At 38.9% G+C, this 27935-nt stretch overlaps 1 protein-coding gene and 1 long non-coding RNA gene across 5 annotated transcripts; one reads left to right on the forward strand and one right to left on the reverse strand.

The window, feature by feature from the left end:
- Positions 1 to 68: 68 nt before the first annotated feature.
- Positions 69 to 27925, reverse strand: Atet (ABC transporter expressed in trachea). 4 transcript variants are annotated; one of them, XM_043413634.1, is made up of 11 exons: positions 26940 to 27925; positions 14853 to 15046; positions 10126 to 10358; positions 9118 to 9235; positions 7825 to 8222; positions 7316 to 7492; positions 6641 to 7008; positions 5866 to 6034; positions 5680 to 5780; positions 5435 to 5590; positions 69 to 4905 (listed from the first exon to the last, which is right to left on the reverse strand). In XM_043413634.1, exons 2-11 carry the CDS (start codon positions 15014 to 15016, stop codon positions 4561 to 4563), a joined length of 2229 nt encoding a protein of 742 aa, XP_043269569.1. In that variant the 5' UTR covers positions 15017 to 15046; positions 26940 to 27925; the 3' UTR covers positions 69 to 4560. The 4 variants fall into 4 exon arrangements, with proteins under 4 accessions (XP_043269569.1, XP_043269566.1, XP_043269568.1 ...); XM_043413631.1 differs by having other exon boundaries at positions 9118 to 9250; XM_043413633.1 differs by lacking the exon at positions 26940 to 27925 and adding an exon at positions 26718 to 26734 and having other exon boundaries at positions 9118 to 9250.
- On the forward strand, positions 4829 to 5740 carry LOC122407436 (uncharacterized). Its single transcript, XR_006260202.1, has 2 exons — positions 4829 to 4951; positions 5537 to 5740. It is a non-coding gene; the product is annotated as an uncharacterized lncRNA (long non-coding RNA).
- Positions 27926 to 27935: the final 10 nt, after the last annotated feature.

Genomic DNA, 27935 nt, shown 5'->3' on the forward strand with positions numbered 1-27935 from the left:
TTCGGAATGGATTTTGTGTTTTAAATAGTCCTAGCAAGCGAGAAATTCGTTAAAAAATGAAACAACTCTTCGGAATTCGATGCTCAGTCGCATTTATTTCGACAACCTTAAAAATCCCCATTTTTCACTTGAAACACCAGTTAACAATGGACGCACGGTTGACGAGCGATTCGAGCAAGATTTTTCTACCTCAAATCGATTGCGCGACACTGCTCGAAAATGGTTAACCTCCAAATTTTTCGTAACGGATAAACCGTGAAAAAATAAGCAACTGTGGCGAATTCATTCAACCGGTTGACAAACAATGATCGTGCTCGTACTCGTATAAAGGTTGCAGAAAGGATTTTTCAAATCAGTCGAACGTCCTTGGATACATTAGCTATAAACACAACGAATTACTTTCATACACGTCGAAAATAAAAATTCTTCAAAAATATATATATTTATATATTTATTTTATCGGCCACGAATCATTTGTTTTTTCTTCTTCTTTTTCTACGGACCGAGAAATATTTATTTCTTGTATACGATTTTACCGAAACATATTTCGATTCAAAATTAATGTATTCGAAAATATTACAATTATATTTTACACTCGTACAAACGGAAATACGTTGTCCAATAATTCGTTACGGTTTCGCAATCGAGAGCAATGCCAACTCAACAGCAATACATTGAAAATCGTCGAATATTTATCCCTACGCCTGTTACACAATTTTCATTTAAGTGTGAAACCGTAAATTCAGCTCCTTAACCAACTGAATAACTAATGTACATAAAAAAATACTGTCCATCTACAAAAATACATAAGACTACAAGATTCGTTACGTTTTTACGGAATATTCAAAATATTTCACTTGACAATTCGAATAGTATGATAATAATAATAATCATAATCATAACGATAATAATAATAATGATAATATCACTTAAAATTTGCCGAGTGCACTTCTCAAGGATTCGGTAGCCTTTTCAACCATTTTGCAAGTTCAATCGTTTCTATCGCATCGCGCTATATAAACGAAAGGAAAGGAGCTACAAATTCTCGTTGACATAAGTCGTAATAATCCTATTGTAGCGAAAAATTGGGAAAAATAATATTTTTTGGAAATGATTTTTCTCGAATGAAAACGGAATTGAAAATCTATTGAATATTGTGGGGCGATATGAAATTGCTTGGAACATTACCACCGAAAATACACTTGTCGATGGATAGAAATACGAGTCACCATAACCTATGAAATAATAACGAGCGAATTGTGATTTTCGAAATTCACGATGGATTCTAGAAATCCACCGTCGAATCGAGCGGAACAGCTTGAACAATGAAATGGCAAGTGTGTTGAGTGAAAAGTGTAGATTCTCTCGTTTGAAAAGTTGAGCTATGCTCGTCGAATGAGTCGCAATTCGAGTGATGTTCATCCGCTCGCTAAATTATTTTTGTTTGTTTTGGATCCTTCAAACGAGGTCAACGACGTTAACCGCGGATCTTCGTAGGCCTCGATACGACAACTATGCGTGTATACGTGTTAGTGTATACGTGAGTTGATGCAAAACTGACACATTCATCTCGATCGTAAGATCGGCTCACTTTTATTTTTCATATTTTTCGCACCTTCTCTTATTTCCATAAGTGTTCATGAAGTTGATTTTTATGCTTTAATCTGAACTTGACACATCGAAATGTTTGTTTCGAACGGTTAAATTCGTATTTATGACTACAAGTTCAGGCCTTAGACTCGATTGGCAGCAATCCTCTGACGCGAGGGACACATATATTTTCTTCGAATTCAAATCTACAGTGTTTTTACAGTGTGTGAGATAAATTGGGGGAAAAATGTAGAAACAAGAGTAGCTTTTATCGTGCGAATGATCGAATGCGCATCCAGTGAATCTTGAGACGCATCAGAGAACGACATAGTTCTTATATCACGAAGAATAAAATGGCTAATTGACAAAATCCATTCACTCTCAGCACGGATTATTTGGCCTCAATCGAGATCCTACGTAAGCCTAACTCGACGATGGACTTTTGGATTCTTTTGTGAAAACGAATATTCAAACTTGGGATTAACTTGAGACGCATCGAGTGTGTATTAGAGGTTAACTGTCAGTCTTTTGTAATGCATATATTCTCTAGAATATTTCATTGTTATGGAATGTCAAACTTGACGCGGTCTTCAATTATCTCGATCGCACTCTGCATCTTTTTATTCATTTTCAATTTCACCAGGTCGTATTATGGTCGTTCGCTGATGCGATACTCGAATTCGACAGCACAGCTTTTCGACGATCTCTAATACCGAACATAACCTCAAATTCGATTTATTCGCGCAATCGAAACTTCGTTAAACTTTAATCATTTGTATTTTCAACGATATTTTTCAAAACAATTCCATTATTTGGATGATAAAAAAATACAAAAATTTCAGACTTTCCAAGCACGTTACTGCAAACATTCGAAAATAAGGTACGAAATACTGCTCAAATCGCGTTTCCAAAAAATCGATCTTGGATCCTGTCCATCGGTGTTCATTCACTGGAGTGTCATTCTCATGAATGTATCAGTCTTGTTTGATATACATATATATAAATATATAGAATTATATATACACTTCATATATATGTATATCTAATTGTATGCAGATTCTCATTCGCACACAAGCATTCCTCGCAACAATTACAACAGTTGCAATTATTTGACCTAATAATTTTCTTTTGGTTTGTTTGTTTTGTCACATCCTTTCTCTCTCTCTCTCTCTCTCTCTCTCTCTCGCTCTCTCTCTTTTTTTCTCTCATCAAAGTACAATGTTGCGTTGCAAAAGATTTGTTAATAAATGTCTTTGTTGTTGTTGTTGTTGTTGTTGTTGTTGTTGTTATTTGTTTTATTCGTTGAACTGCTTAAGACATTTATTTTTTAACGTGTGTATATAATAATATATCACTCCACCGCTTAATATGCGAAAAGCAAACACCCAGGCAGCCAGTGATTGGTCAAGTGTGAGCTCTTTATACGATAAACCTTTAAACTTTACGACGATCTTGATTACCATTATTCGCTCTGTCCTTATCAGCTTCGTTTTGTCTTTATAATCTTTTTAATCGTACACTATCATCGGGGTTAATAACACGTTGATTTTTTTTCTTGTTTTCATCATCTGTCGGGGGTGGGAGTTTTTATTTCCTTTTTCCTTTAATAAAATGGAATTACGATATGAGTTTTGAAATTCGATTGCGAACAGGGCCGACGAGGGGCAGCAATGTCGCAGCATTCCTCTTCGGATAATGGCTAATGTTAAATGTCAAATGAATTTCCAAATTCCATTTGAATTTCTTTCGATAACTCTGAGGAAAATAATCCTTTCTTCCTTTACTTTGCTGCTGTCCCCAGCCGGATTCTCTCCCATCTTCATATTTTCGTTCTAAGAAATTCAAACGCTCGCTGGAGTAGCTTTCGCCTGTAATTTTCTCTACTCGTTTCTCTTGCTCGTGCTCTCCTCCCGTCACACGGTGACAACATTTGTGGTTACTAAGGAATCAGCCCCCGCGATTGCGAACAACTCGATCACTCGTGATCGTCGTGGAGGGAAATCATTTTCGGAGGTGCCTATCACACCTGGCGAGTTTTTTAAAAATTATTTTCTTCTTTTCCGTCGATCAACTACTAACTTTTGTTGTCACGCGTTGTTTCTTTTTGTTTTTCCGATATCCTATTATTATTATTATTATTATTATTGTTGTTATTATTATTGTTATTATTATTACTGATTTATGGAAACGTCTTTAATCGATGTACGCATTCTAAATAAACCTTTCGCGACGAAACCGCACTCGACGAGATGTGATTAAGTTAAAATCTGACTGGAGATACCCTAAACGATTAGTAAACCGACGTCTTTTTCGTTTTTTTTTTTTTTTATTTTATTTTATTTTATATTATTTTTATCACCTAAATCTCAAAATTGCCTCTACTCTTAATCCACCTCTCTCGCGCGATGCATTTATATCTTTATTCTATCACTGCCCTCTCATTGAATTTGCGAATATATCTCGCCGTTTTAATAATCTTTTTACTTAGTCTCTCGCCAGACGCGATTGGATCTGAGATCCACACAAGTCACCAAATTCTTCTATATTCTTCGTTACTGATCTCTCTCTCTCTCCCCCTCCCTTTCTCTCTCTCTCTCTCTCTCTCTCTCTCTTTAAATAAATCCTTGACGCGCCCCCCTCTGACTTTGCTCTTTTATTCTCCTTCAGTCTTCGATGATTTGTTTGTTCTTTGAATTGGGGATGTTCACGTTCGTCTCAACTTCAGCAATTGATTTGAAAAAAATTTGAAGCAGCGAAAGGTTCCTCAAGGCCGTTTGGATTTCTTCCGCCGGACAATCTCGTCTCTCCCACATTGCTTTGCCTCTTCCTTACTCCCTGTCTATGTGTCCATCCACGTGTGCACGCGCGTGTGTGTGTGTTTCCGTCTGCTTTCTTTCATGCTCCATTTTCCAACGTCTTTTCGACTTTAATCACTTGAAATTATTGTCTGAATGGTGGCTATCGGCCCCGTTAACGGAGCGATCTTAGTTTCAGCCTGAGAACAAAGTAGGCGACTATTCTCACGACGATGACGAAACCAACGAGAGCCACCGCGTCTATCCAATAAACCGCGTTCTCCATCGACATCTGCTCGAGGATTTTCATCGGCGGCTTGTAGTGGCAGTAATCCTTACGGCATTGCAACTTCGGCCGGTTGTAACCGTAAACCGTGATCATCGCTCCCTCAAAAGCATAACGGATGTAACTGACGTACGACAGGAACTTCAGGTATATCGGCATCGCATCGAAATTCACGAAAAAACCGCCGAACAATACTATCGGCACTGAGGACACGGGACCGATAAAAACACCGCTCTGGAATAACAAACATCACTTTTCATTAGCCAATCGCACATTGAAGGTTTCAATTTTTTTGGCAATTCAACTCCTCCCCTATTAACTTGTATTATTTTTCTAAGAACTTCTTTTTTTACCTCTACGATTCACTCGTCCTTGGGCGAGCAAGCAATAATATTTGTGATCGAAAGTCTGTCGAAATTTCGACTAGAAAAAATAAATGTTATTCGGAAAATGCATATTTTCAAAGAGACACTAAATACGGTGGACCCAGTGGTGAAATAAAATTACGAATAAAGATCCACTTTAAATTTCGAACTTGTGGCTACATGACGATCTTGAAAACTATACGGAAAACTCGATTGCTCGACTGTTCTGCTAATTTCAACTGCAAATGTCTCCCCCAAACATCCCTCGACTCCACTTTTCAATGATTTCGTCGAGCTCATTTCAAACAAGCTGACTTTTGAGCTTTTTGACTTTTGAGTTGAAATAATGTTTCCAATACTATGTGGACCGATAAAGTTAATGCCGAAGCAAGAAATACCTCAACGTTCATTGCTGCACCGATCAATAAACCGATCGATTGTGCGACCAATGACATAAGTATACAGATGTTGAGATACATGAGGAATCTCTCTGTTTCCAGGGGTTGTGACGTCATGAAGTACACGATCATCACGTAAGCCGTTGAGTACAATATCTGAAAAGAGAGGTCGTTTGAAGATGAGATTATTCATTGAGTTTCTTTAGCATCGAATATTCATGAAAATAGTGAGAAAATGGCCTTACTTGAAATGGCAGATCAGCCAATGTTCTAGCAAAATAAAAGGCCTTCAAGGAGTACCAATAATTAAGATGCTCTCTCACAAATACCGCCATGTCCATGGGAACTGAAAGTTTAAAAAATTCATTTTCATTTAGTTATTAATTTCGTCGTAGATTCGCTCAATTTATCATCATTATTCGTCGACTCACATGTTAAAATGGTCGGCATCATCGCCGTGAAATTGAGAAACATTACGGTGAAAAATACGCATCCAGCGTTGCTGAATACCTCAGCGGCGTTGTTTCCGATATCGTAATAAATAGCGCCAGTTAGAAAACCAACGATTATGTGAGAAATCAGCCTTACCCTGGTCAAAGTCTGTGAAATAAAAACGTTCAGTTTCTATCCTCGGAGTCCTTCGAATCACGAAATATTTCAAATTTCAAAGGCAACGAGACCAACTGTCTTTTTTAATGAGGCTCCTTCTAGATTTACTTTGCTCCACGTTGAGTAGCTTTGGCGTTACGTTCAACGGGATAACGCAATGGAAGAAGTTCAATCGTTCACGAGGAATCGGGGAAGAAAGGAGTGGAAAAAGATTGCCGGGATTCTCGACTCGGAACTCGCTCCGTAAGAATTTTACGACTCTGAAATTTGCAACGTCGGGCTCCAACGAATTTGACGATAAAACACATTGCAATTGACCAATTTTTTAGCCCACGAAATAATCGGTGTAGATTGAATAACTACGAATTGCGAATTCGGTAGGAAAGAAAATTGTAAAATTTGTAGAATTCTTGGACAACTTTTTCACACAATTTCGTTCGGCTCCGACGTTGGAAACTTCAACGTCGTACAATTGCGTTTTGTTTTCGAGCCCCGGTTCGTTCGACTGGAACTTTTTTCGAGGACACCGGTCGAATGAAGAACTGTCAAAAATTTCGATCTCGCCTACGAACTGGAATAATCGCATCGTTTCCTCACCATATCTCTAATCTGCGATAAGAAAGTTCTCTTGAGAAGAATCCAAAACTGGATCCATCCGTTGGTCGGAAAGCCAACCTTTTGCTCAATGCTCTCGGAGCTGTTGAGCAACGAGGTTGTGCAAGAAACTGGCATATTGAGGACCGTATTTCCGGGCCCTTTGGCAACCCCGTTCGGCACCATCACCGTCGTTTCCGGTTTCGTTTGCTCGTTGCCCGTCGCCGGCGAACGCTTCGCTATGTCATTCGCTATCGCCTGGGCCATTGTTATCGCTTGGTAGTGCTGATAGTTGTTGCACTTGCCGTTGTTTACCGCTGTAACAAGCTTCTCGACGCATTCCCCGTGCTCACCACTCGCTACTTCCATAACTGTTTTAACAAAGCGCAAGGAAAAATGTTCGGTCAACGATCCACTTCAAGTTTCCTCTTCGTTATAATTCATTATAAAACACGATTTTTCTTCATTGGAAAATAAAATTCTTGCTCATTCGATTCCGTTCGACGTTATTTCAACATTGCAACTTCTTCAAGTTTACGACATTCAGCAACTTTTCGTTGAAACGGTTCAATGCCACTGTGGCAAAACTTTCGACAGTGAGATTGGCCCAAAAAAATGAGAAAAACGCTTCAATGCGAATTTTCAGTTTATTCGGATTCGGAATTGGAGAATGCTCACCGTAATCCGCAGGATTATGATAACTCGGGCAATCCAGCCCCATGGAGGACAAAAATGGCACCAGCCCTCCAACGTTCCCCTGATAAATGCATTGACCCTCAGCCAACAGATAAAGCGTGTCAAACATCTCGAACAGTCTCGCACTCGGCTGATGTATCGTGCAGATTATTGTTCTTCCTGCAATTCCATTAACCCAAGGATTCGTTTATGCTCTCGTAGTTTTTGCATCTTTGAGAATTAAGGGGGTAGCTTTGCTCGATTTTTATCGCTTTTTACCAGCTTTCATTATGGGATGTAATCGAAGGAGAATTCTAACGATGAAAGGAGGATGGAAACAGAGATTTCGTTCTCTCGGAACTTAAATAATTCTCAACGATAATTGCAGATGAATTTAATCGTAAAGTTTGATTTTAAAGTTTCACGAATCGTAATTTTATTTTATTTTAAATTCGGTGAGTTTTTACGGGACATTGAAAAATGGTAAATTATTGTTTAAATTGTGTACGAACCTCCTCGACTGAGTGATTTGAGCAGGCTCAGACACTGGAAGCACGAGGAGCTGTCGAGCCCGGAAGTAGGCTCGTCGAAAAACATTACCGGTGGATTATTAACGAGCTCGAGAGCGATCGACAGCCTTTTCCGTTGTCCCCCGCTGAGGCTTTGGGTTTGCGTGTTGCTCGCATCGCTCAGACCAAGGTTCTCGATGATTTCTTCGACTACGACTTTTTTCGCATCCGCACTTATGTCTTTGCCGAGTTTCAAGTTTGCGGATACCGTCATTGCTTCTTTGACCGTCAGATGCGGCAGTAGACGGTCGTCCTGCATTATGTAACACGACATTTTCCGAAATATCCGAAGATTACGATCTTTCCCATTCACTAATACGGAGCCGTTCAAATTTGAAGTTCTGCAAAAAAAAGGGAGCGTCGAGTCATTAGTGTTCCTCGCTCTTCCAGCAGAAATCCTTCCAACAGAAAATATTCAATTCGTTGTTCTCTCTCTTCCCTTCTACTTGGCAATAGCAATGATTTTTATCTTGAATTTTTCCATCCAAAATTCGTATCATCGTTTAAGGTCTTATTAAATACACTTGCAGCGGGCGAAAAACCGTGATTTTCTTGATTTTTTTTTTTTCGACAAGAAAATAAATGTTTATTGCAAAACTGTGAACGCCATTCGTTAGTGCATATGTTCGTGTACTTGTACAATTTTTTTCATCAAAAAATATCTCAAAATGGCCCAACTCCAGGCGCATTCGAGTAGCATCTTTTTTTGAGCATTAGTTGCGATGGACACGATAACTAAAAAACTATTAATCCGATCGATACGAAATTAATAAGACTTATTTATTACAATAATAGCTTGGGCCTCGAGGAAAGATTTGTGAAAACTTTGATTAAAAAAAAATGGCGACAGTTTTAACAAAAAAATGCATTTTTAAGGTGCTAAATTTTCGGTTTTTTCGTACAATTTTTCTATTTTCCAACAAAATACGAAATCCTTCGTCCAGGTCCTGGCTATTATTGTGACAAATAAGTGGTATGAATTTGGCATGGATCGGATCAATAGTTTTTTAGTAATCGTGTCCACCGAAAAGGTATTTTTCAAAAAATACCAATACCCACGAATCTGTGCTCCGATCTTGATGAAATTTCATGAGAATGTTCTTCAGTCATTGTACTTGAAGAGTATATGTAATAAAAAAAAAAAAAAAATCCATTTTCTTGCTCATTACAAGTGTATACAAACCCTTAAGAAAAGTGTAATCGACCATAATTCGATCGTAAATACTTTATACGTACTTGTATCCTGCGAGTACATTCATCAGCGTACTTTTCCCCGCCCCCGATGGACCCATTATAGCAGTCAATTCGCCCGATTTGAATCTTCCAGTGACGCATTTAAGTATAGTCTTGTATCCTGAAATAATCGATCCTTCATACATAAATCAGTATAATCCTTATAATTCTCAGTCTTGCCTGTCGCATATTGTACACAAATATATATTGAAATTTCGAAAAAAAATATTTCATCCGGTACCGCTAAATCGTTTTGACAGTCTCCTGCCATTGTCATTCTTCGATAGATAATTATTTACAAATTAACGAAAATTGTTTCTTTCAACAAAGAGTTTTATTTTTTATTTTTTCTTAATTTTCTTGACTAACGCGCGGGGAAACAAGACAAAAAATTTGTTCCGCACAGAACGGAGCGTAGATGCGGCTGAGTGCAAGCGCACTCCGAGGGTGGCTTGCATCCCGGCGCCCTTACTCAAACCCCCCATATACTCCCCGGCCCTTCTCCGCGCCATGCCTACTCTCGAACGGCTGTGTTTCGCGAACATGGCTATCGATTTTTTTGCACCGACAGGGGTCATTCACACGTATAGCTCGAACTGGTCTCGTCTTAGCGAGCTCTCGCGACCTCTAATCAAAAGCGCTCGTTCTATCGGAGAACAATGTATCGATGAATCGCAATGGGGAGAGCAGAACAATGGATTCTTGGAAAAGAATGCGATCGGCTAAAGTGGGCCTTGTTTGGCGACTAATTATTTCATTTTTTTTTTGTTTTTTTGTTTGTTTGTTTGTTTTTTTTTCTGCTTTTATTCAAGCAATGCCAACGAGCATTGGAAAAATGGTGCTCGGCTATGAAGCATTCTCAAATGGAGTAAAAATATTTATTTCAGCGTTGAAACACGATCGTTGGAAAAATTTAAATTGATGGAATAAAATGAACGAGAACGAAACGATTGATCGCGTGACAAAGGTCTGAGGAAAATTGGAAAATTTGAATTGTAAGTGAAAGCTCACCTCTTTTTCTACCCTCGGAAACGCTGTAGGCCAAATTTTTGAAATCAATATCAACCGGTGGCCTCTTCGGGAGATGAGTTAGCGCTACAGCTGGCCTCTTGTTCACCTGACCGGGGCTTGCGCCAGTATGATTTTGTATTTTTCGAGCCAAAACACCGCTGCAGGCTCCGGTTGCGTTGCCGTTCGTCGTTGCACCGCCATTGCAACTGCAGTGCAAATTGTTTTGTGAACCGCTGAAAGAAAGTGATGAAAATGACGATTATTATTTAGGGGAAGTTTGGTCGATGGGTTTTCAGATAATTTTAAGGCCTCGTATGCACTTGTGACGGACGGAAAAATGGATTCTTTTTTTATTAGACATCGTTCGGACCGCCCGGTGCGAATCTTCAAACGCGATTATCTCAGAATCGACTTTTTTGTAAAATACCTTTTCGGCGGACACGATTACTAATAAACTATTGATCCGATTCATGCCAAATTTATACCACTTATTTGTCACAATAATAGCCAGGACCTGGACGAAGGATTTCGTATTTTGTTGGAAAAATGAATAATTGTAACAAAAAAACCGAAAATTTAGCGCCTTAAAAATGCATTTTTTTGTTAAAACTGTCGCCATTTTTTTTTTAATCAAAGTTTTCACAAATCCTTCCTCCAGGCCCAAGCTATTATTGCAATAAATAAGTCGTATAAATTTCGTATGGATCGGATTAATAGTTTTTTTTTCGTTATCGTATCCATCGCAACTGATGCTCAAAAAAAGGTGCTACTCGAATGCGCCTGGAGTTGGGCCATTTTGAGATATTTTTTGATGAAAAAAATTGTACAAGTACACGAACATATGCACTAATGAATGGCCTTCACAGTTTTGCAATAAACATTTATTTTCTTGTCGAAAAAAAATCAAGAAAATGACGTTTTTACGGCGGCCGCAAGTGTATAAAAGGCCTTAAGAGATTTTGGCGCGAAGCACTAAAGTTTGATGCTGTGGTTAATACAGCGATGCCAAAAAGTCTGGCGACGACGCAAAATTTGGCTCCGCATTCGTCACCGCAGATAAAAACCGAGCGAGCTCCGTTCCCGCGCGGCGTTTTTCTTGAGCAATTTCACGAAATTCATTAGTTTGAAAATTCCTTTGAATTTAGTGGCGACAAAAAGGAGGAAAGAAAATGAAAGTGGAATCGAGGCGGATCGGATACGAGTTAAGAGACCTGCCTCGAGGATGCAGGATAAAGCAAAACGTTCATTTTATTCCACGCCGATTGTAGGATGAGGTTTCCAGAGGATAAAAAATGAGAGAACAAAAATACCGAAATTATACCGAGACGCGAAAAACCATATTAACGCGAAAGAAGAAACATTTTTTACATTTTTTATGCTCCGGCGATGATGTAGGAGAAGGAATGGAGGCTCGAATGTGGAGACTCAAGTTGGGCTGAGGTAGTTAGAGAACGAGATAGGAAAGGGAGTAACATTTATTGCGTCGACGAAAGGAAAGAATTCGTGAGCTCCATCCTGGATAATCTTGCCAGCAACCAAATGGATTTTCCTTTACGACGCTGAAGTTTGCAACGTTGGAGTTCAACGAAATGAACGAAAAAAAAAGTATAATTCATTATTTTATTATTTTACGAATTATTGATGTTGCTTAAAAAATTACGAATTGGAAATTCGGCAGGGAACAAAATTGGATATTTACTGAAATTATTTGAGAGTTTTTTTAGATCATTCCGTTGGACTCGAACGTTGCAAACTTCAGCGTCATTTTCCTTTTCGAGGCCAAGAAAATCGATATCAATAACGTTGCTATATTCCTCCTTCTCTTTCTCTCTCCTCTTCAATGGAATAAAGAATCTTACAGTCTAATCCCACTTAAATTTTCACTTACTCAGATATTTTGCTAAAATGAATTAATGATAAAATAACTGTAATAGTTGAACATTACATTTTTTTTAAACCAACAATCAATTTTTCAATTAATTACAACATAAGAAAGCACTGAGAAAAAATTGTGTTTATCGGACAGAAACCGTTTATTTGGGCAAAAACATGATGGACCTTTTCTCGCGTTGAATGGACCAAATTATTTGACATTTCGAAAAAAAATACTTCACTCCATCATATTTTCGTGTAACCAAGTGGATTTTGGTTCAATAAACGAAATTTTTCCTTCCGTACACTTACGTCGTTCTTTTCCATTGCCATATTCATAAAAATGCGAATAATATATTGAGTTATTTCTCATTGTTTTTTCAACTCTGTCGTATTAGCGATGAGAAAATACGTTTTTTCTATCCTCTCTGAAAACTTAGTCACGGCTGTTGTCCCCGCGAGGGCATGCAGAGAGAAACGATAGAACAAGTGCATCAATGACGTTGGCAGAAGAGCTGGGTCCTGATGCACTCAAGCTTCGACCAAATAGTACATCGTCGTGGTATTTGTGGACGAAATATTTGGCATGTTTTACAACGAGGCATCGATCTTTGCACTCTTGGTCTATCTGTGATCCTCGGGCTCTACCAAACTTAGAAAAATGTCGTGTCGACGACAACGTGCATTCGCATGCACGTAATAAATGTACACGAGAAATGCCACGACCCCGAGATCAATGCGGGCTCGCATCGACCGCTTTTATAATTCATCAACTATTGAACTTTTTATTCGATATTTTTAGCTCTTCTCGATATATTTACGGTTTTTTGTTCACCCTCAAATCTGTCGAGTGCGCGACGATTAGTCACGTACTCGTCGGCGCTTATGCCAGATTGATTGACTATTTATTTATCATGAGGAAATTTAGGTGTCAAACTCATTTTCAAATCATCGAAAGGCTTGGCCATCGCGCAGCTTTTCACACGATTTTCATTCATTTCTGTTTGTTCATTTTCTATTCTTTCTATTCTTCTGCGTATCGCTTTTGGATAAGTTCGTCGTAAAGAGGAGCGAAGGACTTTGAGTGAGAAAGGGACGAACGATTTGTCGAAGAGAATCGATTTTCATGGGGAGTCCTTGGAGCTCGCTCTGTTCTACGTGCAATGTTTCATAATGAGTGGGCGTGGGACGAAGTATCAGCCCTGACGGATCAACTCGACGTTTTTATCGACGCCACCTTTTTTCACTCTGTTGTCATTAGTTGGAATAAAAATTCTAAGGGACATATAAAAACGAGCGGTTCTATTCGACCTAAAGCCCCGTCCAGGATGATCGTAACATCACAATCCAAAGCCTCTGGAAAAAGGACCTTAAACTTGTGCTCGAGAGACTCCATCCAACGCTGTTAAACAATATTAGCGCTCGAATTTCGTCGCCTCTACTCGCAGACTTTTGTCTCATTGGTATTTCGTAAAACCTTGGATCGAAGCTCATACGACAGAAACAAAAGTGGGGCGAGTTTTGAAACATTGGAATTTAAAGAATTGCCGTCTAATATCGTTCGGAGAAAAGAAAAGCAGAACGCGCACTTTTACAGCTGCATTATCGACTCACGCGCGCCGCTCTCGGTTACACCGATTCGAGCTTTTCTCTTTAGCTCTCTCGGACGAGGGATTTCGTGCTCTAAATAACGTCAAAACTTGAAAAAATGAGATATCATTTTTGAGTAGCCTCACTCGAGAAATGCTTTTCGAATAATTTGATCAACTTGATCTCATTTAGATATGAAAAAAAAAAAAAAAAATACTTTTAGAGCATCCAAAGCTGCGGATTTTGAGGGATAAAGTAGAGAAATTTGTTCTCTCAAAAATAAACTCCGAATAAGAGTTGATCCTGAAATAAACAAAAGGGGTGATAAAGTGAGAAAATAGTGCATCGATGGTGGTGCAACTGCACCGAGAAAAGCGGGCTCCAAATGGAATTCGGGTCAAACGACAACCTTGCTGGTCGATAAGAGACTGCCTGGTTATGTGGGACCACTTTATATACGTATACAAGTGCATCTCTTCGTTCAACAAAGGGAAGAGATTGGCTCGAAACTTTGCACAAGGGAGACACAAAAAAAGAAATTTCGAATGCATTTCCATATTGACGGAGATGTTTCTCTGCTCGAGCAGGTTTTTAGCTGCGGAACGTTGTTCCAGCCGCGCCTGAGCTCTCGAATAGCGAACAAATGGATTCTCGGAAAAACGATCCTGCTCGAAAGTTCGGAATGTCGTAGCTCAGAATTTAATATTCGGACTACTGTAGTGAATATTTTCCAATGGAACGTGAATGCAGCTTTCTAGGAGGCTGAAATACTTAGCACACACGCATTTATCTTTACAGTTGGAGCCATTTTTGATATTCGTCAAAAACTCTCGATCCCAAATCCTGGAAAAGTGCTTAAGGAGGGTGGCTACACTCGTCAAAATTATTAGAAATTGATCAAATTTGGTGATAATGTTCTTCAACGTCAAGTGCGAAGACACCATTTTTTTCAAAATTTTCTTCTACTTAGTTATCGAGTAATTACGCATTAAAGCAGATTTCTTATGCCCGAAATGTATACCTATACATATGGAAACGCTATGCTTATACACTTGAACTTTAGTGATCCATTACTCGATAACTGTACAGAAGAAAAATCTTAAAAAATTTGTATTGTCAAATTTGGCCCTAAAGAATATGTTCACCAAATTTTATTAAATTCTTATCATTTTGAAATTTTTAATGTATTTAACATGGTTTAGCATGGCAACATTGTATCGTCGGTAGCCACCCTCCTTAATGAACAGTTTTTATACTTGATTCACCTCAAAACGGCGTTGTTGAGGTTCTCGAAGGCCAATGTAGGAACAGCCGGCGGCGGTGATCTTATGGTGACTTGGTGACTTCCGTCAGCGACGAACTGCACTTGCTCGTCACCGTTGTACCTCGAGCCTCCGCTTACGAACGCGAGATTCTTAATGTCACTCATTCTCTAGGTAAACCCCTGCCCCTTGACGCCCTGAAACAAATATACGTTCGCACACCGTTAATATATTACACTTCATTTTCATCCGTTACCATTTCGAGTCTTATCACTCGTTAGTTCTAGTGCTCTTTTTGCGCTCGCGACGCGCTGCCAAGACTGAGAAATATCTCGAGGTACGAGCCTCGTCACGCTCGGAAGTTAAGGAGTTTCGGTACAAAAGTCTGAATATTAAGAAATTGATCAAACTTGGTGATAATGTTGTTCAACATCAAGTGCAAAAACACAATTTTTTTCAAAATTTTCTTCTACTTAGTTATCGAGTAATTACGCATTAAAGCAAATTTCTTATGCCCGGAATGTATACCTATATATATGAAAACGCTATGCTTATACACGTGAACTTTAGTGATCAATTACTCGATAACTGTGTAGAAGAAAAATCTTAAAAAATTTGTATTGCCAAATTTGGCACTAAAGAATATGTTCACCAAATTTTATAAAATTCTAAACTTTTTGAAATTTGTTATGTTTTTAGCATGGTTTAGCATGGCAACATTGTATTGCCTGTACCGAAACTCCTTAATTGATCGTAGAAAATCCCCAAATACTTGGAATCAATTTGCGATATAACTTGACAACGACAATTTCTCGAAAGCAAGAGACCAAAATATGTGAATTTTGTTAATGAATGTTTTCGAAATTATGACCTTTTGGTAGAAAATTCGTGTAAAATATTAACTGGAAACAATTTCGTTAAAATAGTCCAATATTTTTTGAGGGATTTCAAAAAATGATTTCGTTGAGCCAACAAAGTTTTTTGAATTATAAAAAAAAACTTTCTCACGACGAACGACAGTTTGTTGGGACGATAAACACATTTTATTGCGTAGATAAAATCATTCGGATGAGATCGTCAAACTGAATGTTTCAACATTTCAACAAAATTTCGTTGTTTTTCCACTGTTCGGATCGCTGTTCATTCGAAACGACTACGAGGTCAAAACTCTTGTAAGTTTTTACAAACCTTGGCCTCCACATCTCCAAGAATGTCACAGTTCGAGGAGCAAAAATTGTGAAGAAAAGTTTCATAGTTGTTGCGTGGGGTGTAAAATTCTCGACCTCCCCTCATTAGTGAATACTTGAAACCGTAAAATTTTCGATTCCTAACATTTCCAATATTTTTTTTATAAAGCTTTTCAAATTTGGAATAAATCTACAAAAAAAAACACTCCTGCGAAATCTCAATAAAATTATGATGTTGGCTTCACTGAATGAAATTTCACGATCACTGTCAGACGGCTGTGAGACTCAATTGAACCACGAAAGTTAAGACTTGAGACAGTTTGAGATGAAATACGAAAAACTGAAAATTGCAATAGCTCGCAGTTGACGATCCATTATTAAATTAATTAATAATTAATCGTCATGGAATCACATGCACTTTCGAGTTGATGCAGCCCTGTAGCAATGCCCTTGATTACACTTAAGGTAGTTCATGAACGAAACAATTTTCTTAAGATAGTCTTGAAATTTACACAGTGTTTCAATGGATAATCGACTGACAAGCATATCAAATTTTGAAGAGTTGGTCTTATTGGCTATTTAGATAAACGTGTTTAAATATGAAAAAAAAAATACACAGGATTATAGCGACTATGCTTAAAAAATCGTTTATCTTTCCACATTACGAATGAACGCTTCTTACGAAGTTTATGAAAAACGTACACAATAAAAATGTAACGAAGGCCTTGGAAAAAATTCGAGACGATTGTCTTACTAGTAATAAAGATATATTACGTCAAAGATTGAACGAAATTGGTAATGAGCACTCGTAACCTCACATTTACTTATTTCAGCATTTTGTTTCTTCTTGGCTTAGCCCATTTCTGTTAGCCTTCTGTGTCTTTTTATTAAAACTTTTTTCTTGATCCATTTCCCTTTGTTTTATTTCCTGGACGCTCTCTAAAGCGATTTGTTTACATAAAAAAATACAGTATTTTAGCCAGGGAGGAATGAAATTTTGAGTTCAGTCAGTGATGGATCTCCGATTAATAAATGGCTTGTAATTTCATTCGTCAAAAGATAAGTTAAAAAAATGCATTTACAATTTTGAATGAACAACTCTGACATGAATTTCGAGTGATAATATCTTTAATTAGGAAGTTAAAATCGAGCCAATTTAGACATTCATAAAATACGATCTACTTTAATAACTGCCACTAACATAAATTGACTTGTTGCAAGCTCGCGTCACAATTCTTCGTATTTAACGAATAAACTTGCGTTCAGTCAGTCCGTTTGCTTATCAGGATTAAAAGTACCTGGAGGGGGGTTTCTGTGTGTCAAAGGGAAGCTGGCGAAGGACCAGGCAGCGAGAGCTTTTTCGAAGGGTGAAAAGAAATCTCGAGGTCTGAGATCCCATTTCATATTAAACAAGCCTGAGTGAGATCCCAAGACCCGGACGAGGCTTTCACGTCGATCAAACTCTCTGGCACGTACACTCCAGCAAACAGTCCAGTTCGGTTCGTGCAATCCATTCTCGGTTCGTGATTAAATTCCTTGGATTAAGGAGTTTCGGTACAGAAGTCTAAATATTAAGAAATTGATGAAATTTGGTGATAATGTTCTTCAACATCAAGTGCGAAAACTCAAATTTTTTCAAAATTTTCTTCTACTTAGTTATCGAGTAATTACGCGTTAAAGCAGATTTCTCATGCCCGGAATGTATACCTATATATATGGAAACGCTATGCTTATACACGTAAACTTTAGTGATCAATTACTCGATAACTGTGTAGAAGAAAAATCTTAAAAAATTTGTGTTGTCAAATTTGGCACTAAAGAATATGTTCATCAAATTTTATAAAATTCTGAACTTTTTGAAATTTTTTATGATTTTAGCATGGTTTAGCATGACAACATTGTATTGCCTGTACCGAAACTCCTTAACTCTCAAACCATAAAATTATCTGAATTCCACAGGTGCGAGCCAGGATTTGGAATTTGAAGTCACATTTTCGAGGTGAAAAAATAAAATCCAAAATGCACACAAAAGCAGTTGATGTTGGGCTCAGCATCCCTGCTTAGCGTGCCCAAGCTCCGAGAGTTAATTACGATTGTTTCGATCCAACAAATTATTCAATTACATCTGCGAAATCGTACTCGAATGATTGATTGGAATTCGTTCACTTCGAGATTGATGTTCGGGCGTTGGATGCACTCATTGACAATCGGTCACTCAAAAATCATTTTTTCTTGAGCTCAATTTTCCCAACAGAATTGTTAAAATGTTTCTAAACGCTGTACGCGACGGAGTGTGTCACGCACAATTAAATTCAAGGTAACGAACGCTGCAGCCGATGCACTGTCAACGTCACGAGTAGTAAATTGTTACCGCAAATTCTTATGAATCACGCAACCAGTCAGTCGAACAAAAAAAACCTTCGAATATCACAATTGCAACGTTTCTCTTCCGGACGTTGCGAACAAATACGAAGAAACTTGGTGCGAGGAAAAAAAGTTGTTTGAATCGTGCACATTGCTATCGAATTCTATCCATTCGTCATTCCCCCCCATACACACGGAATTTCGAGACAACCCACACTCTTTTTAGTTTCTAGAAATAGAAAATATTTCTTCTTCGACAAGAAAGAATATTGCGAAAAAGAATTTTATCCCAGAAACGCCGGTTGGGTCAATCAACGCTTTTTCATCGCGACCGCTTTTTCATCACTTTCGAGGCTCGAGGAACTTGCATTTTTTCAATTTTATTCAAGTTCCACAAACTTAATCAGCGTCTCACACGTTTTTATTTCCATTCAAGGCTCTTCGCAAATTACAAAACAATTGCAGCATCAATGACACTGGCTCGACTCGTTCCTCACCAGACACTCGAACATTCGATTGAGCGCAGAGTTCCCGAGACATTTGTGCCTTATTATCGTGCACAATTACTATGAAAGTTGCCTCGGTACACAACGGGCTCGCGACGATGCATATAGATAGAGATTCGATTGATTTCAACGGTCGTAAAGTGAGCGCTGAATCGATCGGTCGATGCTCGCGTGTGGCAGAACGCATTACGAGCTCCAAAGTGTCCATGAGCTCGAATTACGTAGGAGCAATCGCGGTGGGGGAGAGAAAAAACGGCGAGCAGATAAAAAGCTCGCGAAAGAGAAGGAGAGAGAAACGGCACCGCAGAAAAGAGTGTAGTCAAAGTACTTTGACTCGCAGAGTTTGACAAAGCTTCAACGAGGCACTAATTTCAGGCGGGCATCTCTGACTCATGTGGAAACTGCATCGGGATATCCCACGCATTTCATAGCTGCATATATGCGCTCAATACTCTCGTCCTTATCCGAGAGAGCAATGTCCTCATCAACTGCATTGGTCGCGGTATAGATCTGTCCACTGCTCATACACGCGCTTGTACGTTTCTTTACTCCCACACAACGGGCTCATTATACCGTTGTTAACCTCAGAAAAATAATGGGTGAAGATTTTTCCGAGATATCTCGCTCCAGTTAGCTCACAAAAAGCTGAGAAGCTTTTTCGTTGCGCGCTTTATTCGTTTGAATTATCGGCGCTGATCGAATGCGTTTTTGCCGCGAGTGGAATTGGAGACTATTTTTTTTCATTCGATTCTTTTAAAGGGAATACTTTTTTCTTTTATTCAAGTAGTTCGGCCGTTTTATGACTAGTTTGCAACTACTTTATGTTTAATAGTGTTTCGAGTCCAAATTATTAATAAAATTAATAAACACGCACTTTGAGAATATTTTTATCATAAGAATTTGTAATAAAATGCTTTAAAAATATCATAAAAGATCTCAAATTTATACTTCAACTTGGCTAGCTCATGATTGAGTCGGTCCCGGTGACCCTTGAATTACCCATAACCTAGGGAACATTTTTATTGTGCGAAAGAGAATTTATATCTGTACCATTTTTTCCGTCATCAGGGGACCTTGAACTATCGTTAACCGCAAAAAAAATGGACCTTCACCGTACTTTGTCCAACGGCCGAACTACTTTTTTAAAAAAACCACGAAACGAGATTTGTTCGTACGTTCGAATAATAATTTTTTGAATTTTCTTCTGTATACCGTTCAGTGAAAATGAACGAATCGATGGGAAACTTTAGACACTATTATTTTCTATTTAACTGAGGTTAGTTCATGCTTTTTTACGATAATCTGTCGAAGGACAATAAAAATGACGAATTGATATAACGCAGCGATGTCGTTGGCAAGCATCCAATCAGGAGTAATTTTTGTGTGTCTTTTTCTCTTGACAAAAGCTTCGGTAATTTTTTTAGTCATAGACAAGCCGCGGTTGTCACGTGTCACGGGGGTTTTACCGATATCGAGAAGGCGCGAGAAGCCCACGTACAGTATATTGGCTCGAGGATCTCGTTGCATCACAATAAAATTTCATGCCGTACACGTGTATGTGTATATATGTGTGTATGCATTTATAAACAATCGATTTTTAAGAGCACGCGCACAACTGCGAGTGAGCTTCACGGAAGAACGAAGAAGATCAGGGAAAGCCACCGCCGGTCTCAAAGTACACCGGCTCGCTAATGATCGACTTTGAGAAATTGCTCGCGGTAAATGAAGGCTCGTTCGATCGAATAAACACGAGATAACGAACAACGATTTTCACTTAATTCAATTTTTTTGAAGGTATTACTTTCACGAACTCGAATATTCTACAAATAAGCTATTTTTAATTACAGTTAAGTAAATGTGCACGCTAATAGAGTGGCAAAATTTCAGGTAAGGTTATCCAACATTTAATACAGAATTAAGGATGTATGTAAAAAATATATCGACGTGTCAAACTTTCCATGAATTTGAAATATTTAATAGAGTTGATCACGTTGCATCGATTAAAAATAAAGAAAAAGCTACTCAGCCGATGGTTAAAAGGAAATATTTAAGAATTAAAGCCGCATTTAACTCCGTGTCATTTGTACCGGAAGTTGACAAAATCGAATTAAAATGATAAAAAAGTATACGAATCGTTGTCGACGCACGGCCGAAAAAAAAAATTTTTAGAAACTTCAAACTTTTATCGATTTTTTAACGCAAAAAAAAACCACTGTTTCCGATGTCGTTGCGGAGATATTTGGGGCTAACTTTTGACGTTTCAGCGGCTTTCTGTAGTTAGTACGTCCGCCATATTGAACATGTAATTTGATTGGCTCGCTTGTGCTCGACCGCAGTTATCAAATTGGATATTAATTTTATTAAAAACTGTAAATTATAATTCAAAATGACATAGTTTTTTTTTTATTTAAAATTATAAAATGCAAACAGAAATGATTCGCCATTGACATTTTAACATAATACATAACCTTAAAAAATAAATGAATGTACTGCGGAATTGACCTTATATACATCCTTAAAACCTCAATTGTAAAATTTATAGGGGAGCTTATGGAGATTCCACCATCACCATATTTCTATGCAATAATTCATATTATAAATAATTCTAAATTCCACATAAAAATTATCTCATAAAGGGTTACCGAATGCATAAAAGAGCAATTTGCGTCACCAAAAAATACTGTCATGCCAAAGAAATACCTTAATGCCATTGAATTCTCCTTTTAATTGGAATTCAACGTTCAACTGTTTGATGAATTCTTGTTTCGCAATGACGAGTAATAAGCAATAAGCTCGTTAACGATTGCTCAACTTTTGATTGGAAGTCCATCGAGCAATTGGCATGGATTTTATCGCAGATCGAAATCTCTATGTATGCACTGATCTTTGCGCCTATCTTTGGAATAAAGACAACACAGCTGGCAAAAAGTTTTCAAGTTCTGTCTCAGGAGCCACTCAAGACTGTGATTAAAATCTTTCGATCAGTCACCTCGCAGCTTGCCAAGTGACACTCCAGTTCGAAAGGCCTGAAAACTGTGTTCACATTTCCCATTCGATTCTTAAGTTTTTCAATATCCCTGCGCTGTGATATGCCCTTGCAGGCTTTTCAGATTTTATATATCTCATCTCGTTAACTTCGCAATTTCTTCAACTTCAATGATTTCGAATTTTCTTCATTTGCACATACCAGAGCATGGCTGAGCGACGCGTAACTGACGCGATCGCGGTTGGAATTTCGGAGATTCCTCTTTCCTTATTTTGAACAACTTATTCTTCGATATTCATTCCCCTTTTTTCTACGACGAGCCGTCCATCACTGACACTTATTGCGGGTGATGATTATTTATTAACTGGGTGCGCGCGATTAATTAGTTGGCAATGTTTACCATGCAAACATAATATACAAAAGTCGATGGCAAACACGAATGAAAACGTAAAAGGGAACGAATTAAGGGCGCAACTTTGAGATAAAAAAAGATTGAGGTGGGTCACGACTACTCCGGCCTCGTGGCAATGTTGGCGTGACGGGTATAAAGATATTTATATATCGATCGTCAAAACACCCTAGGAAGAGGGCCCGCGTGCCAGAAATTGCTCAGCACCGCGTCTGGAGATTCCGCCTCGATTTTTCCCATCGTAATATTATTATTATTATTATTATTTTTTTCACCAACAGACTCTGCACCGTCATCGAAATGTGCGTGACGCACGAGAGATTGCGGTTCCATTTACGTAGATTCCAATCGTCAAATACAGATACAGAGCGAGGGCTCTCGAGATGGCAGATTTTGAGAAACGAAATTTCAAGCCCAATATTACTTGCTCGATCCACTCGCTCTTCCCAATGAGCACACCAATTAGGATCGAATTTTCGAACTACTTATAAAACTGATCTTCACATGCGACAGAAATCCCTCGAACAATTTACGAAAATCATTAACAATCCACTAAGTACACGGAGAAAACCGATTCGTTTTGCGTAGTGAGGAATATATTATTTTTCAAGAATTTTCAAAGTATTTAGTCACCGCCGATTACAAACAGCACAGTATTTTTCGAATTTCGCCATTTTTCGTCCCTTCAATTCTAAACAACTTTATGTAATGGCAAAAAGCGATGCACGTCAGAACTATATTTCGTTTTGTTTTCTAATGTTACTCATCGTGTCAGACCAGCACTCACTGATGAGTGAAAATGTATTGTGAATCACAAATTTTCACTCTCAGCATAGTCAATTCTATGAGAAATACACGAATATACACCAAACACGAGTGACATTTTACCATGCATATAGTTTTTTTTCAGGGTTGCCCCAGCATACTTTGCAATATAAACATTTGAAGTGACTGAAAAGATTTTTTACTTGGCTTATAGAGAAAAAGACTCTCGAGTCTTTTGAATAAAAGGTATGGGTATTGGTCTTTTCACTATCGTGGATATAACAATTCTTTCTTTTTCTGTATATTTGGAATAAATGCTGCAATTCAGTACGTATAATAGAATTTTCGGCCTCGTTTTCTTCGCGTAGTTGCACAACGTTTGATTGATTACAAAAACATTTGATCTTCTCCTTCTCCTCCCTTGGTGTCAATTTCATCAAAGTTTTCAGAGCTCATTCCGAGGCATTTACAAAAACGAAATAATTTTTTTCCTCATTGTTGACACAAGGAAAAAACAATGAATAAATTGAAATGGCAAACAAGAATGTGGAATAAATTATCGATCATTTTCAATTGCGTTACCTTTTTTAAAAAATCGCTCAAATATCCCTTAATCCACCTGACTTTGATAACGAAAGTGACTCTCGATCGTCGACGATTATTTTCTCAATTGTTATTCACAACTATATCATTCGACCCAGAAGCATCGTTCTGTGGTGCGATTTCGCAGTAACTCGATTCTTCGACCCCGCTCGCACGGTGGTTATGACAACAATGAATCATCTCCCCGTCGGTTTGGACACTGCAAGGATCGCAAGTGTTCACGGGAGTAGGGATATGCCCACGAAAAATATTCCCATGGACTACGAGGAGGACTGTAAAAATGTCGCTGGTTCGGGGATGCGCGACAGTCCGTACAGCTCTTAACAGTCAACGTTGAGCTCAATTCCATCACTGAAAACAACGTCAGGTACGAAGTTGACTCTCGTTAACGGTGAAGCTTCACCAGTGCGGAGGGTCAAAGTTGTTAATCTTAGGAAGCCGAGGGCACGCATTGGCGTGCGAAAAGAATTGAACGAGTGTGAATGAACGACAAAATGATCAATCAAACGGTTTATTGGCAATGATTGCTGCGGCTGGACCTTTGACTTTCGGAGCCCTGCGACTGAACCAATTTTTTGGATTGTACATTCTCATGATTTGCTTTTTATTGAATACTGTTGAAATTACCTTCCCATCGAGTAAATCACCTTCAACAGTTTTCGCGTACAGTCGAGATCAAAAGATCTAGAAAATCTGCGATTCGTCGATCGGCAGGGAGACACGAACGTCTCGGTTAAACGCCATCCGTTAGTGACAACAATTTTTTCAGTCTTTTCTCCCAATTATTGAAACCGAGTTAGTGGGCCGACGACGCGTTTGTTGGATTGCGTTTTATTGGTACTTTCGAAAGAAAAAAATAAGAAAAGGGGATTTCGAGTCGGAGAACTTTGATCAAACAACGTCAATGGTTTGCCTAACGACCAAATTTATTCGTTCGATAACTCAATCGAGCAACTCAATTGTATATTCGACTTCAATTTCTCCGAGATATAAACGAGCAAACGGGATGGAAAAAGGGACCTTGAGCCAGCTATTTTCCACAACTATTTTCATGATCCTCGAGCGATGTTGGTCGGTATCCGTCAAATTCAATCTCAGGACAAATAGTTTTCTTGCGGAAATCGAATTTGTCCGGAAACGTTAGTTTTTCTCGAGTAACGAATTCAGGAAAGTAATTCAATCGGGATTTTGATTGAGAAGTATTCGTCTCTCGAAACGATGTTAATTGATGGAGAAAAGTGTGAACCGAAACGACGCCTGCGTGTTCAAGCTCATTCCGAATGTGAAATTAAATGCGACAGAAAATTCTGCGTACGGAAACAAAGCAGCGTAAATTTCGATGACGAATGTGGCCCCGATCCCTAATCAAGTTATTACCGTGTTCGTGAGTCTTGACCAGCGCGAGCGCACGTGGAGCTCGAGAGTTTCCGTTTCATCCGGTTCACTTTTTAACGAATCGTCAAATGCCACGCATTTGTTACTTCGATTTTACACGACTGTGACTAATCGGCGAAAAAACGTTGAATGCGATTTTCTCGTGTGATAATAAAGAAAAACGTGCTCGCAACAAAGTCCAAAATTGATAAAACCGAAGGATCAAAACACTCGAGGAACTTGCATCGCTTCCTTTTGCTCTATTGAGACTATGAGAAGCGGTAAAGAAATAAAGTAACAGAATAATATTGCAACGAGTTTGCCAAGCTCGAGAAATCTTCGCTGATGAGTGCGACGAGAAAAAAATTTTCCAACGTTTCCTGATAAAACTTGAGCATTGATTTACCATTTTTGTTGCAATTATTATAAAAACACAATAAAATATTGTGCAGAAAGTTGGAGCAGGGAGAGCAAACTGGTCATTAAACCGGACAGTTGCGCCGTTGAAAACAGCGCCTGATCTGAGACTCCGTAGCGAGAAAGATCTTTCGCGCGCATTCAAATAAAACCTTGGAGGTAATAGGAGCTCTCGTAAACTGACGTGGGGAGCGATAATTTAGCGGGACTATGAGAATAAAAAGTATAATTCCTCGAGAACAGAAAAAAGGTTGAAGTAAAAAGAAACACGAGGGGGAGAGAGAGAGGGAAAAAGAAAAATGCGCCGAGGCAGCAATTTCAAGCGCTATTTTATAAGTGCCTGTTTTTGTTCGACTTTCGTGCTCAAAAATAAGACAAAACAAAACCGCAATTTCAAAGCACCGGAGATGACTATGTGACGACTTACAAATCGAAGATTACGACGGTACGTGACAAAGCGACTTTTTGAAAAAAGGAATAATTCATGAATACTCGCGACCAGATAAGAAAATAAGCCCGACAAATGTATTCACGAAAACTTGTCTCCGGTACGAATCGGACCGTCGATGACGTTTTACCGAACCCACCCAACTACGAATTCGCACTCGTAAATAAGTGCTCGAATTACCAGCACTTAGAGTTTGAAGAAGTAATGAAGCCTCGTGATTCACTAAATACATTCCTGTCGTTAAATTATTTTTGCATTTCAAATGGTTTATTCCACTCCGTTTACTCATATGTTGGCCTCTCCCACTCTCAGCTCGCTCAACTGCGCCCTCGTGCTTTTTTCAAACTTTCTAAATCCCTGGCTCAAAAAGCCATGATTTATTCTATTCTCCGCAGCAGGTTTCCTCTTTCCTGAAGATTTGTCAGGGCGTCACACTCCGGGGGGCGGGGGAGTATTTCAGATTTCGATGAACACTGACAGCGACCTTGCCAAGGGTGAGGCAAAGCGATTGAGCAGGCTATTTCTCCATAAAATTAGCCCCGAAACTTTGTCAATTATCACTTTTTGATTTTCGAACACCTTTGAATGCTCTGATATGCTTTCACTTGAAACTTTATCCCCGGAAAAAGGAAAAATGATTGTCCGCGAATGATATATCGTTGGAGAAATGCTCCCAGAGGATTAATCTTGCATCAATTAAGGTCAATTAAGACGAATTGTTCTTGATAAGCGTATAATTAAACTCGATAAATGCGGCGAAATTGAAATCCCGATTCTTGGAAGCTGCACAGGGAGCTTAACCCAATTACCGAACTGCATCGGCCGTCAGTATTTTGGCAAACAAAGGCGCTGTCATCCTTCGACGATTTGGTTATTGGACTGGCAAACTTTGTCGATCGAAAGTCTTTTCCGAATGTCCAATTTTCGGATAAATTACGTTCCTTCGAACGGCGAATAATGGAGTTAAAATAACGATTTAAAAAGGCATTTCAAAGGGTTTGTAAAAATGTGCGCTTTCGAAGAAAACTCACCACACTTGTGTCGATTAATGAGGAGAATTAATCCAGTGGTAACACAATTCATAACCCGTTGGTTCGACTCGTCACGATGAGTGGTGAAAAGAACATTATTTTGTTGTCCGGTGCGTGCTCGTATGCGGTATGGAATTATTGAAAAGCTCAAATATATAAAGCACAAGAAAAAACACTATCACGAGGTCTGACGGCGAAAAACTCGTTCTACTTGAGAAACAAAGACCGAGTTACAGAGATACAGCGATGACAATCGGTCAACACATAACGAATTAAAAAGAGAATCGAGCGTGTCGAGGCTCTCGCGTATCGTTCGCTTCTGTTTGGTCGTTTATATGCGAGCTCCCTGCTCTTTGGCAACTGGCGCTCTTTTGCCTCTTTCTCCTGACTCGCGCTCAATCGTTACAGAGCGACTCGGATAGGCTCACAACGAGCGAGCACCAGCAGGCTTACGTTCAACCCTGTGTAGCGTCAGGAGCGTTTGAATCATCTCGTTCCTCGCCTCTGATCTTTGTCCCTCCCTCCCTCCCTCGCGCTCTCTTCGTTCTTTGTACTCCAGGATTTGGATAGAGTCACTGACGCCAATATTCAATCCAAAACAGCGGCTGCGAGCGTTGACTAACGCTGGAGGGAGGTCAGCCGAGATAATAGAAAATTCTCCTCGATCTAAACAATGATTTTTCACTCTCCGAGCTCTCTCGCCCGCCCCTCGGACGCACAAGGAAAACACGGAGTTGAATTTTTTCGTTTCCTACTCACAGATCAAACTAATTGACTCACTCGCGAACTGGTCTCTCGCACGGACTTGCAACACTTTCATTTTAATCGCGCCTCCCTCGTCAAAGCTTCTAACGCATCTCGCTCGCGATTAACACTCTTTTATCGTCGTGACATTTATCTTGAATTTAATGAAAGACGAATTATTTGATGCAAAGCTGAAGCAGAAGCTACCAGCACGCCACAAGCTCGACGTCAAAATCAGCTGTGCTCCTCGCG

Source organism: Venturia canescens, chromosome 3, assembly GCF_019457755.1.
Source record: "Venturia canescens isolate UGA chromosome 3, ASM1945775v1, whole genome shotgun sequence".
Classification (NCBI taxonomy): Eukaryota; Metazoa; Arthropoda; class Insecta; order Hymenoptera; family Ichneumonidae; genus Venturia; species Venturia canescens.

Coding starts and splice junctions, on each gene's coding strand:
- Atet (XM_043413631.1), bottom strand. CDS start 15,016: ATGAGTGACATTAAGAATCTCGCGTTCGTAAGCGGAGGCTCGAGGTAC. Junction 10,359..14,852: donor CTCAACAACGCCGTTTTGAG/GTGAATCAAGTA, acceptor ACTTTCTTTCAG/CGGTTCACAAAACAATTTGC. Junction 6,035..6,640: donor TATCGCAGATTAGAGATATG/GTGAGGAAACGA, acceptor TTTATTTCACAG/ACTTTGACCAGGGTAAGGCT.